At 40.8% G+C, this 16,515-nt stretch overlaps 1 protein-coding gene and 1 long non-coding RNA gene across 3 annotated transcripts in view; both read right to left on the bottom strand.

The window, feature by feature from the left end:
- LOC106601442 (transmembrane protein 104) overlaps positions 1-3,071 on the bottom strand; it is a 79,323-nt gene extending 76,252 nt beyond the window's left edge. Inside the window, exons 1-2 of one of the 2 annotated variants that reach the window (XM_045720271.1) lie at positions 2,978-3,071; positions 1,225-1,297 (exon numbers count right to left, since the gene is read on the bottom strand). In XM_045720271.1, coding sequence (XP_045576227.1) covers positions 1,225-1,269 — 45 coding nt within the window. In that variant the 5' untranslated portion in view covers positions 1,270-1,297; positions 2,978-3,071. Of the gene's footprint in view, positions 1-1,224; positions 1,298-1,836; positions 2,029-2,977 lie in introns of those variants that run through there. The other variant, XM_045720270.1, reaches the window with a different exon arrangement.
- An 8,046-nt stretch (positions 3,072-11,117) lies between these two features.
- Positions 11,118-16,181, bottom strand: LOC106602605 (uncharacterized). The gene is made up of 3 exons (XR_001328247.2): positions 14,053-16,181; positions 13,838-13,937; positions 11,118-13,495 (listed from the first exon to the last, which is right to left on the bottom strand). It is a non-coding gene; the product is annotated as an uncharacterized lncRNA (long non-coding RNA).
- Between the last annotated feature and the right edge of the window lie 334 nt (positions 16,182-16,515).

The following is a 16,515-nucleotide window of genomic DNA, read 5'->3' on the forward strand; positions in this document are numbered from 1 at the left end:
ATGTTTTTACAGAGGTCAAAGCGGATGCGGACAACGGCGTGATCTGAAAGTGCTATGGGTCCGATTGTACAAGAGGCAGAATTCATGAACATTTTAGGGATAAAAATGTAATCTATACGAGAGTAGGTGCACATCACTATTTTAAATAATTTTGTCACATATTGTGTGGACTTTGGACTCATACAGGTAACTTGAACTAATTTAGCCTAGATCATTTTTCAGCATTTGCTATCCATTATACATTTGTCAACCTCTCTTCAGAATTTACAGCACACTTAAAAGTTACACATCAGAAAATGTTGATTTGAATTTTTTTTCGACATCAGAGCAACCTTGAGGGAATCTTATTTGAGTAAGAAAATTATGTTCATATGATAGGGAAGATATAAAAACCTGTCAGAGACCACATCCAACTGACAATCTCTTCAGAAAAAGAAATATTGGAACAATGATGTAAAAAATAACTGATGATGGAACAAGATGGAGGGAAAGTTGGAATATCACTAACGACATTACAGTTAACTAACATTTACACTTAATCCAGTATAAACTAATATATACAATATATATACACTAGAGACTAAATTCACAAATTCTACAGCACAATGGCAGAGTCATGTCTTAAGTGTAAAACTAATAATGACTCAATAATCCATGCTTTCTGGGAATTATATAAAGTCTGGAAGTTGTGGGCGGAGCTAGAAAGTTGATTGTCATAAGTATTACAATGTAAACTTACTTTTAATCCTTCTGTCTGCATATTTTAAGACATGACATAGGGGGATGTAGTGAGACACCCAATAGGCTGGACAATTCTCTTCTCATCACTCAAATTTCAAAAAACTTTATCTGAAGACTTGTAAATCAAATCAATACGTCAATCATTAACACATTTTTTTTTTTAAATCGAATTATTTATGTAAATATTGAAAAGGCATGGGCAACAGAGAAAAACAAATTGATACAATTTCAGGCCAAGTGGCAAACAATAATACAGGCACTAAGGATGGGGGTGTGAGCATGCGGGTCTGGGCAGATGAGATGTAGTCATTGTTTGTGTGTGTCTGGAAGTTGTTGTTTGTATGTATAAGTTCGTATATGGAGTGACATTTGTTAGGAGTGACATTTTACAAAAATATTGTAAAATAAAAAAATGCACACCAAATACCTGACATGAAACAAGAGAATGAGCATAACACTGCAGGGTCTAATACTGATACTCACATACGGGGAGTAGAGCTCCCCGGTCTCTGTGATGCCTCCTGCCATGATGGGCACCAATACTGGAGATCACAACCTGGAAGATACAGTAATGGCAAATCCTAAATCAAATTATTGACAAAAATGTGTCCTACCAATCACATAATGTTTCACTTTCATAGATACCGCTTTTATACAAATCTAGTTTCTGTCAGGAAAAATGCAGAACACCTTGTGAGAAAGCAAATAGCTAGCTAGCACTGCTAACTATTCCATGCCATCACACAAGTGATGCATTGTCTTGAGTAGTTGGGTAAGGCCATTATATCTGCTGCTATGTGGCATAAATGTATTGCACTCACTAGATAACGTCAATTACGCTAGCTAACATTAGTTGGCTAACAATAGGGCAGGTTGTTTAGCGAGCTAACTGAGTTACAGCAGTAAGTAGCTAGCACTGTCTAGAGACACATTCTCCAGCCTAACGTTACTGTAGCTAGTACGATAATGTGTACTGTAGCTAGATTTAGTATGAGCGTTGAACTGGTTATCTAGTTACGTTTATCATCTCTAGACAGTGTTTAAGCACTTGCAACAGTATTAACAAAGTCAAAGTAAGATGTAAACAACACGCACCTGCGTTCAGTGAATCTTTTTCAGGGTAATTAAACCAGAAAACTAAATTTCAAGCCAAAAGACAGCGAATGTCAATAATAAATAACTCGTGCAGAAAATAAACATCCTCCGCCAATACACTTTACATACTATCTCATGCACATTCAATGACTGTGTGCACAACAGGGGTGTAATCATTACCCAAACAGTTGCAAAACGAGAGTTTCTATTGGACAAATCAAGGTAGGACCCTCCTCCGATTCGTTGCGTTTGCTTCCGTTAAAGAAATGTTTTGCAACAGAATTGGCGTAATGAATACATCGTAAAAATGTATGAAACAAAAAATGTGCTTTTGGTCTTAATTTAAAGTTAGGCATGTGGTTATGGTTAAAATGACATTTTAAAAATAATTTTAGGGTTTTATCTAGTATTTACTAGGTCACGAGACGACAATTCTGAACGCCACAGTGAGTCATATCAAAGATTATGGATATACTGACAAGAGACAGGTCTCTCCGCCCTAACGATTGAGACGATGTCCATAAAGCGGCACGGTGGGCTGTCTAGCGGCCTATTTTCTTTGCATTGGTGGATACATGTGATTATTGTAATCATATTTTTAAAATTCGATGACTATAGTTGACGTCAAATGCCTGTATTAAATGGAGAGATATGCTTCTGCCGCGTTCAAAACTAACTGGGAACTCGTAAATCTCTGACTTCCGTGCGTTCAAAAGAACTGGCAACTTGGGGAAAAAAAACGAAATCCGACTGGTCATCCAACTCTGAATTCGAACTCGTGCCGCTTTCTAGAGCGCCGACGTCATGATTTGACCTCGTATTTTCCGAGTTCCTATTTGTTTTGAATGCGGCATAAACTAGACTCGTCATGCTATGAATATGCATAGCTGTTTCGAGACAACGCCTATATAAAGTGATTTTTCGCAAAGTTGCCGCGATGTCATGTCACTTATATCAGTACACTCGTAACAACTTAAGCATTACGAAACTTCTATTCGGTCAAATAAACCTTATGGATCCACTAAGCCATTCATTTTTAGGTTGGCCAAATTCGACACTCATTGGTAGGCGAAAAAATGCCACCTGCTGGAGGGAGACAGATTTGCCTTCTATGCTTCCTCTCTGGTCATATAATACATACCGGATGCTTCAGATCCCGGTCAAAGATGTCACGTTCTTATTATGAGGAACACCAAAGATAGGCTAAAACTGAAATTCCCGATCACACCTGTAGGCGATGTCATGGCGAAGTTGGTTAGCTAAGATCATGCGTAGAAACACGTCATTGGGTCTAACGGTCTCTCGCGCCGTACTGCGCATGTGCAAGCCGTCAAATCAAAGGCATGTATAATATATATATTTTTTTTAACTAGACAAGTCAGTTAAGAACATTCTTATTTGCAATGACGGCCTAGGAACAGTGGGTCAACTAGCTTTTTCAGGGGCAGAACGACAGATTTTTACCTTGTCAGCTCGGGGATTCGATACAGCAACCTTTTTTATATAACCTTGTATATAAAGTTGTTTGATAACGAAAATGAAAACGTATCAGTTTGTCATCTGAGGTTGGAGTAATACGTTCAGCTACTTAAGACATTGGCTCGAATGTAGGTCGTGCCTTTAGATTTCGAGAAAATAAAACAATTTCACTTCTCTCATTGACTTCCCAAACCCCAAACCTTGGGCTGGTCTGTTTCGCAAGCGTTCCCGGAAGTCTCGCGATGTTGCGCTTCTGGGTTTAGAAACTCTGGAAAGACTTTTCATGGCACTTCCATACCGGTGATTTACAGTACCTTAGTATTTTATATTATTATAATTTTGTTGAAATTCCATACGTTTTGAAGGATACAAATGTGTTACAAAAATCTATACATCCTTCTTAAAAATGGTAACACAAATCACAAACAGATAAACACAAAACAGAAACAAAGACAAATTTTACAGACAAATCAATTTGAAAAGCTTAAACGAGTATCAATTTATTTCATTACCTTCTTATTCTTACAGAGCATAGTATTCAATGTGGCAAAGTAATTATTTAAATCTACCTTAAAATATATGTTTTTTCTTTAAAAAAATGCATTTTATGGATGTAATATTTAGCAATAATTAGAATCAAATTCATCACATACTTCTAGTGGAGAATCTTGGACTATCAACATCAAAAAGACAATCACTTGCAGATGGACGTCCCTACCAAGTCCAGCTGAAGATCCACCCAGAACATAGTCACATAGGAATATAAATGCCCAAGTGATTCTGTCCCAGATTGACATTTCTCATATATTTACAAATACTTTCATTGGAGGGGTAATATATATACGAGTTATTTTGGCCAATTTACAACACATTGCAAGTCCCACCAACATTATGCTATTGGGAGAAAAGAAAAAAAAGAAAAAAATAATAATAATAATCACTGTTGTAAAAAGCTTCAATAATGAATTCATTATCAACATTCTTATCAATAATGGAGAAACTGTTAATTACTATGGTTGAATTTACAGGTGATGGATCTGTATTGACCCTAGTTTGTTTCAAGTGTTAGATCACCATCTGGTATTGCTTTTCACACCATTTCATATTCCTTTGGTGAGACAGGGAGCTGATACATTTTCAAAAAGTGATTGTACATATAGAGATGTCCATTGGAGTTGAGCAGCTGGCCCACAAGTAAAATGTCCTTCCTTAACAAATGTTCCAAAAACAGTGACTTGTTTTTATATTTTATGACAAGACTATTCCATATAACATACTAATGAGGGGGGAAATTATGTTTGTATAGAAGGGACCAACAATTAAGCATTTGTTTGTGGAAATCAGCCAATTTAACAGGACGTTTTTCAACCGCATAAGGACACTGCAAAAGGAAACTTAAATCACCAAATGTATTGAAAATAAGATTTGGTATTGTCAACCAAAAGCTGTTTGGGTCGTTAAATTAACGCTTTATCCAATACATTTCTAAGACTTGGTTAAAAGTAGTGAAGTCCAACATGTTACGCCCTCACACATTGTTTGTAAGAACATAGTTTTCCCTTTGTGAGGTTTATTTTTTCCATCTAATTGGGAGCAAATAGATTTGGGACTATCAGGACAAGAGAATGCATAAGAGGCTCTAGACAAGCCTTAGTCAGCAAAACTCTTCCTCAAATGGACAAATCTCTGCCTAACCATGAGTTAAACATATATTTTTAAAGCTGAGACAACTGGGCAAAGATTAAGGTTCTTCTCTCCTTTTCTTTTGTAATTTTTATCCCTTAATAAGTTAGTGTCTTTGATTGGAATACTGCAAGCGTCGGTGATATCAGTACCTTTCAATGCTAAAATGTCACTTCAAATTCAGATTTAAACCTGAGATCTTTGAAAAAGTCATAATTACATCAAGGGCTAGAGAAACTTGCAAATGGTTTAAAAAAATGTTGTGGCATCATCTGCCAATTGGGATATCTTAATTTCTCTTTCATCTATCTTAATACCTGTTAATGAATTCTGGGATACCAGTAGAGTCATTCAAAATAGTTTAACCACGGCACAAATCTCTTGTTAACAAACTAGAGTTTTGGCAAGTCAGTTAGGACATCTACTTTGTGCATGACACAGGTAATTTTTCCAACAATTGTTTACAGACAGATTATTTCACTGTATCACAATTCCAGTGGGTCAGAAGTTTACATACACTAAGTTGACTAAGTTGGTCTTCCCTGTGGCTCAGTTGGTAGAGCATGGTGTGTGCAACGCCAGGGTTGTGGGTTAGATTCCCACGGGGGGCCAGTACAAATGTTGTTTTTATTTAAATGCATGAAATGAAATGTATGCATTCACTACTGTAAATCGCTCTGGATAAGAGCGTCTGCTAAATGACTAAAATGTAAATGTAATGTAATGTTGACTGTGCCTTTAAATAGCTTGGAAAATTCCAGAAAATGATGTCATGGCTTTAGAAGCTCCTGATAGGCTAATTGACATATTTTGAGTCAATTGGAGGTGTACCTGTGGATGTATTGCAAGGCCTACCTTCAAACTCAGTGCCTCTTTGCTTGACATCATGGGAAAATCAAAAGAAATCAGCCAAGACCAAAAGAAATCAGCCATCCTTGGGAGCAATTTCCAAATGCCTGAAGGTACCACGTTCATCTGTACAAACAATAGTACGCAAGTATAAACACCATGGGACCATGCAGCCGTCATACCGCTCAGGAAGGAGACTCGTTCTGTCTCCTAGAGATGAACGTACTTCGGTGAGAAAAGTGCAAATCAATTCCAGAACAGCAGCAAAGGACCTTGTGAAGATGGAGGAAACAGGTACAAAAGTATCTATATCCACAGTAAAACAAGTCCTATAATCGACATAACCTGAATGGCCGCTCAGCATGGAAGAAGCCACTGCTCCAAAACCGCCATAAAAAAAGCCAGATTACGGTTTGCAACTGCACATGATTTGACTCCAGAAACGGCAAGAAAACCTTCCAACACACTGGTGGTGCCCCGATCCCGCAGCTGAATCAACTTTAGGAGATGGTCCTGGCGCTTGCTGGACTTTCTTGGGCGCCATGAAGCCTTCTTCACAACAATTGAACCGCTCTCCTTGAAGTTCTTGATGATCCGATAAACTGTTGATTTAGGTGCAATCTTACTGGCAGCAATATCCTTGCCTGTGAAGCCCTTTTTGTGCAAAGGAATGATGACGGCACGTGTTTCCTTGCAGGTAACCATGTTTGACAGAGGAAACAATGATTCCAAGCACCACCCTCCTTTTGAAGCTTCCAGTCTGTTATTCGAACTCAATCAGCGTGACAGAGTGATCTCCAGCCTTGTCGTCGTCAACACTCACACCTGTGTTAACGAGAAAATCACTGACATGATGTCAGCTGGTCCTTTTGTGGCAAGGCTGAAATGCATTGGAAATGTTTTTGGGGGGGATTCAGTTCATTTGCATGGCAAAGAGGGAATTTGCAATTAATTGCAATTCATCTGATCACTCTTCATAACATTCTGGAGTATATGCAAATTGCCATCATACAAACTGAGGCAGCAGACTTTGTGAAAATTAATATTTGTGTCATTCTCAAAACTTTTGGCCACGACTGTACAAAAAAATACTTATCAAAAATACTCATTATAATTATGAAAGGGACAAGTGTGATCCCTTCAGTTTGTATTAGTCTCTTGTAAATTATGAAATAGTCCTAACATAACAACAGTCATTCTATTTAAAAATCATGCTGTCATTTGCCTCAATTAATACCTTGTGTATTAGCTGATGTCATTTTTCATCACCACCATAATTTAGTTTTTCCTCAGTCATAGCAATGCCCAGGAAGTCCCATTCATCCAGTGTAGTTATGTGGTTCACTGCAGTGGTTCTGGCGAATGCCGTCAAATTTATTTCTGATGCTGAAGAGATAAAATATTTTGTTGATGTTACATGTGTGTATAGTACAGCCCTCTGAAAAGGAGATGAGAAAAAGGAGTTGATGAAAGAGGCTAAGGTACGAAGACACGTGTGAGGGGGGGGGGTACCTCTGTGTATCATGGACTTAAAGGTGATGCTGCAGCTCTGGGTGTCAAGGGGGAACCTATAAAGATACATCTTGCAGGAAGTGGTTAGCCGGCGCTGGTCAATCACTTGAGCTAACCAATTATTATGCACCTGGACATATGGGCTCAACACGGTACTACTTGTATCAGAGATGCTGAAAGTGCAGACAAAGATATATCAGTATTTGGCCACTGTAAGAATTTACTTTCTTTAACAAGGAAGATATGTTACTTCTGAATAACATCAAAGCTTGTTTTTTAATTTTTTTTATTTCACCTTTATTTAACCAGGTAGGCCAGTTGAGAACAAGTTCTCATTTACAACTGCGACCTGGCCAAGATAAAGCAAAGCAGTGCGACAAACAACAACACAGAGTTACACATGGAATAAACAAACTTACAGTCAATAACATAATAGAAAAGTATATATACAGTGTGTGCAAATTAGGTAAAATAAGGGAGGTAAGGCAATAAATAGGCCATAGTGGTGAAATAATTACAATTTAGCAATTAAACACTGGAATGATAGATGTGCAGAAGATGAATGTGCAAGTAGAGATACAATTTACAGATGGGCTATGTACAGGTGCAGTGATCTGTGAGCTGCTCTGACAGCTGGTGCTTAAAGTTAGTGAGGGAGATATAAGTCTCCAGCTTCAGTGATTTTCGCAATTCGTTTCAGTCATTGGCAGCAGAGAACTGGAAGGAAAGGCAGCCAAAGGAGGAATTGGCATTGGGGGTGACCAGTGAAATATACCTGCTGGAGCGCGTGCTATGGGTGGGTGCTGCTATGGTGACCAGTGAGCTGCGATAAGGCGGGGCTTTACCTAGCAAAGACCTATAGATGACCTGGAGCCAGTGGGTTTGGTGACGAATATGAAGCGAGGGCCAGCCAACGAGAGCATACAGGTCGCAGTGGTGGGTAGTATATGGGGCTTTGGTGATGAAATGGATGGCACTGTGATAGACTGCATCCAATTTGCTGAGTAGAGTGTTGGAGGCTATTTTGTAAATGACATCGCCGAAGTCAAGGATTGGTAGGATGGTCAGTTTTACGAGGGTATGTTTGGCAGCCTGAGTGAAGGATGCTTTGTTGCGAAATAGGAAGCCGATTCTAGATGTAATTTTGGATTGGAGATACTTAATGTGAGTCTGGAAGGAGAGTTTACAATCTAACCAGACACCTAGGTATTTGTAGTTGTCCACATATTCTAAGTCAGAACCGTCCAGAGTAGTGATGCTGGACGGGCGGGCAGGTGCGGGCAGCGATCGGTTGAAGAGCATGCATTTAGTTTTACTTGCATTTAAGAGCAGTTGGAGGCCACGGAAGGAGAGTTGTATGGCATTGAAGCTCATCTGGAGATTAGTTAACACAGTGTCCAAAGAAGGGCCAGAAGTATACAGAATGGTGTCATCTGCGTAGAGGTGGATCAGAGAATCACCAGCAGCAAGAGCGACATCATTGATGTATACAGAGAAAAGAGTCGGCCCGAGAAATGAACCCTGTGGCACCCACATAGAGACTGCCAGAGGTCCGGACAACAGGCCCTCCGATTTGATACACTGAACTCTGTCTGAGAAGTAGTTGGTGAACCAGGCGAGGCGGTCATTTGAGAAACCAAGGCTGTTGAGTCTGCCGATAAGAATGTGGTGATTGACAGAGTCGAAAGCCTTGGCCAGGTCGATGAATACAGCTGCACAGTATTGTCTCTTATCGACGGCGGTTATGATAACGTTTAGGACCTTGAGCATGGCTGAGGTGCACCCCTGACCAGCTCGGAAACCAGATTGCATAGTAGAAAAGGTACGGTGGGATTCAAAATGGTTGGTGATCTGTTTGTTAACTTGGCCTTCGAAGACCTTAGAAAGGCAGGGTAGGATAGATATAGGTCTGTAACAGTTTGGGTCTAGAGTGTCTCCCCCTTTGAAGAGGGGGATGACCGCGGCAGATTTCCAATCTTTGGGGATCTCAGATGATACAAAAGAGAGGTTGAACAGGCTAGTAATAGGGGTTGCAAGAATTGCGGCGATTCATTTTAGAAAGAGAGGGTCCAGATTGTCTAGCCCGGCTGATTTGTAGGCGTCCAGATTTTGCAGCTCTTTCAGAACATCGGCTACCTGGATTTGGGTGAAGGAGAAATGGGGAAGCTTGGGCAAGTTGCTGTGGGGGGGTGCAGGGCTGTTGACCGGGGTAGGGGTAGTCAGGTGGAAAGCATGGCCAGCCGTATAATTTTTTTTATTGAAATTCTCAATTATCATGGATTTATCGGTGGTGACAGTGTTTCCTAGCCTCAGTGCAGTGGGCAGCTGGGAGGAGGTGCTCTTATTCTCCATGGACTTTACAGTGTCCCAGAACATTTTGGAGTTTGTGCTACAGGATGCAAATTTCTGTTTGAAAAAGCTAGCCTTTGCTTTCCTAACTATCTGTGTATATTGGTTCCTAATTTCATTGAAAAGTTGCATATCGCGGGGGCTATTTGATGCTAATGCAGTACGCCACATGACGTTTTTGGGCTGGTCAAGGGCAGTCAGGTCTGGAGTGAACCAAGGGCTATATCTGTTCCTGGTTCAATTTTTTTTGAATGGGGCATGCTTATTTAAGATGGTGAGGAAAGCACTTTTAAAGAATAACCAGGCATCCTCTACTGACGGAATGAGGTCAATATTCTTCCAGGATACCCAGACCAGGTCGATTAGGAAGGCCTGCTAGCTGAAGTGTTTTAGGGAGCGTTTGACAGTGATGAGGGGTTTTCGTTTGACCGCAGACCCATTACTGACGCAGGCAATGAGGCAGTGATCGCTGAGATCCTGGTTGAAGACAGCAGAGGTGTATTTGGAGGGCAGGTTGGTTAGGATGATATCTATGAGGGTGCTCGTGTTTACGGATTTGGGGTTGTACCTGGTAGGTTCATTGATAATTTGTGTGAGATTGAGGGCATCTATCTTAGATTGTAGGACCGCCGGGGTGTTAAGTATGTTCCAGTTTCGGTCACCTAACAGCACGAGCTCTGAAGATGGATGGGGGGCAATCAATTCACATATGGTGTCCAGGGCACAGCTGGGGGCAGAAGGTGGTCTACAGCAAGTGGCAACGGTGAGAGACTTGTTTCTGGAAAGGTGTATTTTTTTAAATAGAAGCTCAAATTGTTTGGGCACAGACCTGGATAGTATAACAGTAGATTGCAGCTCCGCCCCCTTTGGCAGTTCTATCTTGTCTGAAAATGTTGTAGTTAGGGATGGAAATTTCAGGGTTTTTGGTGGCCTTCCTAAACCAGGATTCAGACACGGCTAGGACATCCGGGTTGGCAGAGTGTGCTAAAGCAGTGAATGAAACAAACTTAGGGAGGAGGCTTCTAATGTTAACATGCATGAAACCAAGGCTTTTACAGTTACAGATGTCAACAAATGAGAGCACCTGGGGAATGGGAGTGGAGCTAGGCACTGCAGGGCATGGATTAACCTCTACATCACCAGAGGAACAGAGGAGGAGTAGGATAAGGGTACGGCTAAAGGCTATAAGAACTGGTCGTCTAGTGCGTTCGGAACAGAGAGTAAAAGGAGCAGGTTTCTGGGCATGGAAGAATAGATCCAAGGCATAATGTACAGACAAGGGTATGGTAGGATGAGTGACGTTGAGTGACGATGAGATAGGTATTGTCTCTAGAGACACCATTTAAACCAGGTGAGGTCACTGCATGTGTGGGAGGTGGAACAAAAGGGTTAGCTAAGGCATATTGAGCAGGGCTGGAGGCTCTACAGTGAAACAAAACAATAATCACTAACCAAAACAGTGATGGACAAGGCATATTGACATTAGGGAGAGGTATGCGTAGCCGAGTGATCATGGAGTCTAGGGAGTAGCTAGGCGGGCTGGAGACACGGCGATTCAGACAGCTAGCCGGGGCTAGCAGAAGGGCCTTAGGGGGACATCGCGACGGAAGAGTCAGTTGTAGTCCCCTCGGGCGGTTACGTCGGCAGACCAGTCGTGATGGATCGGCAGGGCTCCGTGTAGTAAAAGGGTCCAGGCCAATTGGCAAAATAGGTATTGTAGCCCAAGAAAATTGGCTGATGGACCTCTTCAGCTAACAGTCCGATATGCTCTGAACAGCTAGCGGGCCGCGGCTAGCAGATGGGCATTCAGGGGACGTCACGATGGAGGAGCTTGTTGAAAACCCCCTCGGGCGGATTATGTCGGTAGACCAGTCGTGAGGGATCGGCGGGACTCCATATCGGCAGTAAAAGGGGTCCAGGCCAATTGGCAAAATAGGTATTGTAGCCCAAGGAGTGGCTGATGGACCTCTTCAGCTACTTTGAAGGACCCAAAATTAAAAGATTTACAAAGTTACAACATTATATAAAACATCTAATGGGGAAATTGGTCAAGTCAAGTTCAGAAATATAGTTCAGTGGGACAGTGCGAAGGCAAAAAATGTTGTTCATCCTGTTCCAGACTGAGATCCGGTTTCAAAGGACACCAAACAGATTTTTCATAAAAGCAGCTTTGTATTGTTCCCCTGAAACAGCACATTAAACACACAGAGACATAGGGTTTTCGTATTCAGCTCCAATGCTCATTGTTTGTTCCCTACAAAGGCTAGGTGAATGATACATTTTATCAGTATATCATCATGGTTTCTATGGTTGACAATCAACTACATATAATCCAACCAAAGTGTATTTGTCCCGTACACAGATTAGCGGTCGTGTAACGTCTACTCCCGCTCCGGCGCTCGACGCTGCCAGTTTACTAACCACCGGTCCTGGCAACCCATCATTATGCACACCTGACAACCATTATTATGCACACCTGCGCCCCATCATTAGGCACACCTGGACTTTATCACTAGCCTGATTACTTCCCCTATATCTGTCACTCTGTAGTTTTTCTTACCAGGCAGTATTGTTTCTGTTTTCATGTCAGACCCTTTGCTTGTTTTGTATCACGCCATGTTCGTTTATATCAAACTCCCAACTGCACCTGCGTCTCCAGAACAGTACGTTAAAGCAAGTGCTGCAAGATGCTTGTGTTTCTAGCTCCAGCAATGCAGTAAATATCTAGCAGGACAAAACTAATACACAAAAAGAAACAAGAAATTAAGATATCAGATCGAGCAATATCGAAAAGGGCAATGTCAGAGTCTGGAATATAAAGACCTGGTGTGTAGACAGTATGAACAATATATGTAGGGAAAATGTATGTACAGCAGTAGTTGAATGGATGAGCTATGTTGATAATACAGTACTTATAAAGCGAGTTAATTTTATCTGAGAAATTAAGTTAACAAAATAATGTTGCAGGAATGTTAATCTTATCTGTTTCTAACCACAAACAATTTTTGACCAATACACATTATGAAACATAATTTAAGTGACCAGTGTTCAATGACTATGTACTTAGGGAAGCAGTCTCTAAGGTGCAGGGTAGAGTACCCTGTGGTAGCCGGCTAGGTGCATGGCAAGGTACTGGGCGGAGGCCGTCTAGTGATAACTGTTTAGTAGTCTGATGGCCTGGAGAAAGAAGTTGTTTTTTAGTCTCTCGGTCCCAACTTTGATGCACCTGTACTGTCTCCGCCTGCTAGATGGTAGCGGATGACTAGGTTGTGGCTCGGGTGGCTGAGGTCCTTGATTATCCTCTTGACCTTCCTATGACACCAGGTGTTGTAGATGTCCTGGAGGGTAGGCAGTGTGCCCTCAGTGAAGTGTTGGGCTGACCACACCACCCTCTGGAGAGCCCTGCGGTTGTGGGTGGTGAAGTTGCCATACCAGGCAGTGATACAGCCCGACAGAATGCTCTCAATGGTGCATCTGTAGAAGTTCTTAAGGGTCTTAGGGGACAAGCTGAATTTCTTCAGCCTCATGAGGTTGAAGAGGCACTGTTGCGCCTTCTTCACCACAGTGTCGGTGTGGAGGGACCATTTCAGGTCCTCAGTGATATCCACGCTGAAGAACTTGAAGCTTTTCATCCGCCCTACTGCGGCCCCATCCATGTGGATGGGTGCGATCTCTCTCGGCCATCTCCACGATCAGCTCCTTCGTTTTGTTGAGGGAGAGTTTAATGTTCCTTGTACCGCTCCACCAGGGCTCTCACCTCCTCCCTGTAGGCTGTCTCGTCGTTGTTCTACGACAGCAATGAAAGATACAGCAACGACAGGTGTTTTATTGGCATGCTATGTTATGTAGTATATACTGTGTAGTATGAGCACTTTTAGTGTTATTTGACCCCTTATCAAACATACAAATTGTGGAAACTCTTCGATAAACGGTATTTCATTGATGGACTGTACATAAAGGCTAATGATGAAGTAGAGAAGGATCACTTTTGTTATCATGTTATAGTATAATTACAAAGCTATTCCAAAGTCATTTCATTTTAAGGAAACAGAAGGGGGGGGGGAAATCTATCCATAGTGAAAATGTGTTGACTGCTGAAATATTGCTGAGACTTATGAATGGTACTCACTCTTCTTGGATACCTATATCTGGTATCCAGACCCGTTCTCTCGGAACAATCATTTTTGAAATTCCTTTGATTCCCAAGCTATGAAGTAATTCACCCAGGCCTGTACATAATACAGGGGTTAAGAAAGTAAACGTACATGAAAATCAATTATTATTACAACAGACCGTAAGGGAAATAAATAGGAGTGAATAAATATCAACAGCATCTGTACTTACTGTTGAGATTAAGACATAGCTGGTGAAAGTTGAGGACTTCTCATTCTGCAGACAATCAGAAATGAATAAATTCAAATTGATGTACAGGTAACTGCCAAAATAAAGGAAAAACCAACATAAAGTGTCTTAATAGGGCTTTGGGCCACCACGAGCCAGAACAGTTTAAATGCATCTTGGAATAGATTCTATAAGTGTCTAGAACTCTATTGGAGGGATGCAACACCATTCTTCCACAATAAATATAATTTGGTGTTTTATTGATGGTGGTGTAAAATGCTGTCTCATGTGCCGCTTCATAATCTCCCATAAGTGTTCAATTGGGTTGAGATCTGGTGACTGAGACAGCTTGGCATATGGTTTACATAATTTTCATGCTCATCAAACCATTCAGTGACTACTAATGTCCATTGTCATCCTATGGGGGCATAGCCATGGTAGCCAAAATAATGGCCTGCTCAGTATTTTAATACATGACCCTAAGCGTGATGGGATATTAATTGCTTAATTAACTCAGGAACCACACCTGTGTGAAAGCACCTGCTTTCAAAATACTTTGTATTCCTCATTTACTCAAGTGTTTCCATTATTTTGGCAGTTACCTATAAGTGGTGGTAGTACATACACGCTTAGAAAAAAGGGTTCCAAAAGGGTTCTTTGGCTGTCTCCATAGGAGAACCCTTTTTGGTTCCAGGTAGAAACCTCTGTGGAAAGGGCTCTACATGGAACCCTCTGAGGAAATGGTTCTACCTGAAACCAAAAAGGGTTCTTCAAAGTGTTCTCCTATGGGGACAGCCAAAGAACCCTTTTAGATTCTAGATATAACTTTTTTTCCTAAGAGTGTACCATGTATATATGTACTAACAGAAATGCAATTGCACACTTCCTAACAAACTGCTGACATTATTGAAATAATCACATTAAGCTATAAACACTACAGTACCATATACTGCAGGCCTTTTTGTTTTTCATCCAAAACATTTTTTTAGCTCTTGTTTTTTGAGGTTTGGGGCTTACAAATGATAATCCAATCATAATCTTTTGTACCCCCAGCCTAAAATGTAATTTGTTGACTCAGGGCAACATTGCAGAATTAAAGGGTAGGAAAATACCTTTTTTAAATATTTATTTGTAATATTTGTTCAAAGCAAGTATTGACTTAACTTCAGATTGGCCTACACACAACATCCCATGTCAAAGTGAAATTATGTTTTTCGATTTTTTACAAATGAAAAGCTAAAATGTCTTGAGTCATTATGTATTCAACCCCTTTGTTATGGCAAGCCTAAATAAGTTCAGGAATAAAAATGTGCTCAACCAGTCACATAATAAGCATGAACTCACTCTGTGTGCAATACTACTGTTTAACATGATTTTAGAATGACTACCTCATCTCTGAACCCCACACATATAATTATCTGTCTAGCAGTGAATTTCAAACACAGATTCAACCACAAAGACCAGGAAGGTTTTCAAACGCCTCCCAAAGAAGGGCACCTATTGGTAGATGGGTAAAAAACAAAATCAAAAGCAGAGATTGAATATCCCTTGAGCATGGTGAAGTTAATAATGAAAGTTTGGATGGTGTATCAATACACCCAGTCACTACAAGGATACAGGTGTCCTTCCTAACTCAGTTGCCGGAGAGCAAGGAAACCGCTCAGGGATTTCACCATGAGGTCAATAGTGACTTTAAAACAGTTACAAAGTTTAATGGCTGTGATAGGAGAAAACTGAGGATGGATCAACAACATTGTAGTTACTCCACAATACTAACCTAATTAACAGAGTGAAAAGAAGGAAGCCTGTACAGAATACAAATATTCCTAAACATGCATCCTGTTTGTAACAAAGCACTAAAATAAAAGTACAAACCATGTGGCAAAGCAGTTCACTTTTTGTCCTGAATACAAAGCGTTATGTTTGGGGCAAATCCAATACATTACTGTGTACCACTCTCCATATTTTCAAGCATAGCGGTGGCTGCATCATGTTATGGGTATGCTTGTAATCGTTAAAGACTGGGGAGTTTTTCAGGATAAAAAAAATGAACGGAATGGAGCTAAGCACAAGCAAAATCCTGGAGGAAAATCTGTTTCAGTCTGCTTTCCACCAGACACTGGGAGATGAATTCACCTTTCAGCAGGACAATAACCTAAAACACAAGGCCAAATCTACACTGGAGTTGCTTACCAAGAAGACACTGAATGTTCCTAAGTGGCTGAGTTACAGTGTTGACTGAAATCCACTTGAAAATCTATGGCAACACCTGACAATGGTTGTCTAGCAATGGTCAACAACTAATTTGACAGAGCTTGAAAGATTTTGAAAATAATAAATGGGCTAATGTTGCACAATCCAGGTGTGGAAACTTCTTAGACTTGCCAAGAAAGACTCACAGCTGTAATCGCTGCCAAAGGTGTTTCTAAACATGTATTGACTCAGGGGGTTGAATATGTATCTAAC

The sequence above is a fragment of the Salmo salar genome, chromosome ssa06, assembly GCF_905237065.1.
Source record: "Salmo salar chromosome ssa06, Ssal_v3.1, whole genome shotgun sequence".
Taxonomy (NCBI): Eukaryota; Metazoa; Chordata; class Actinopteri; order Salmoniformes; family Salmonidae; genus Salmo; species Salmo salar.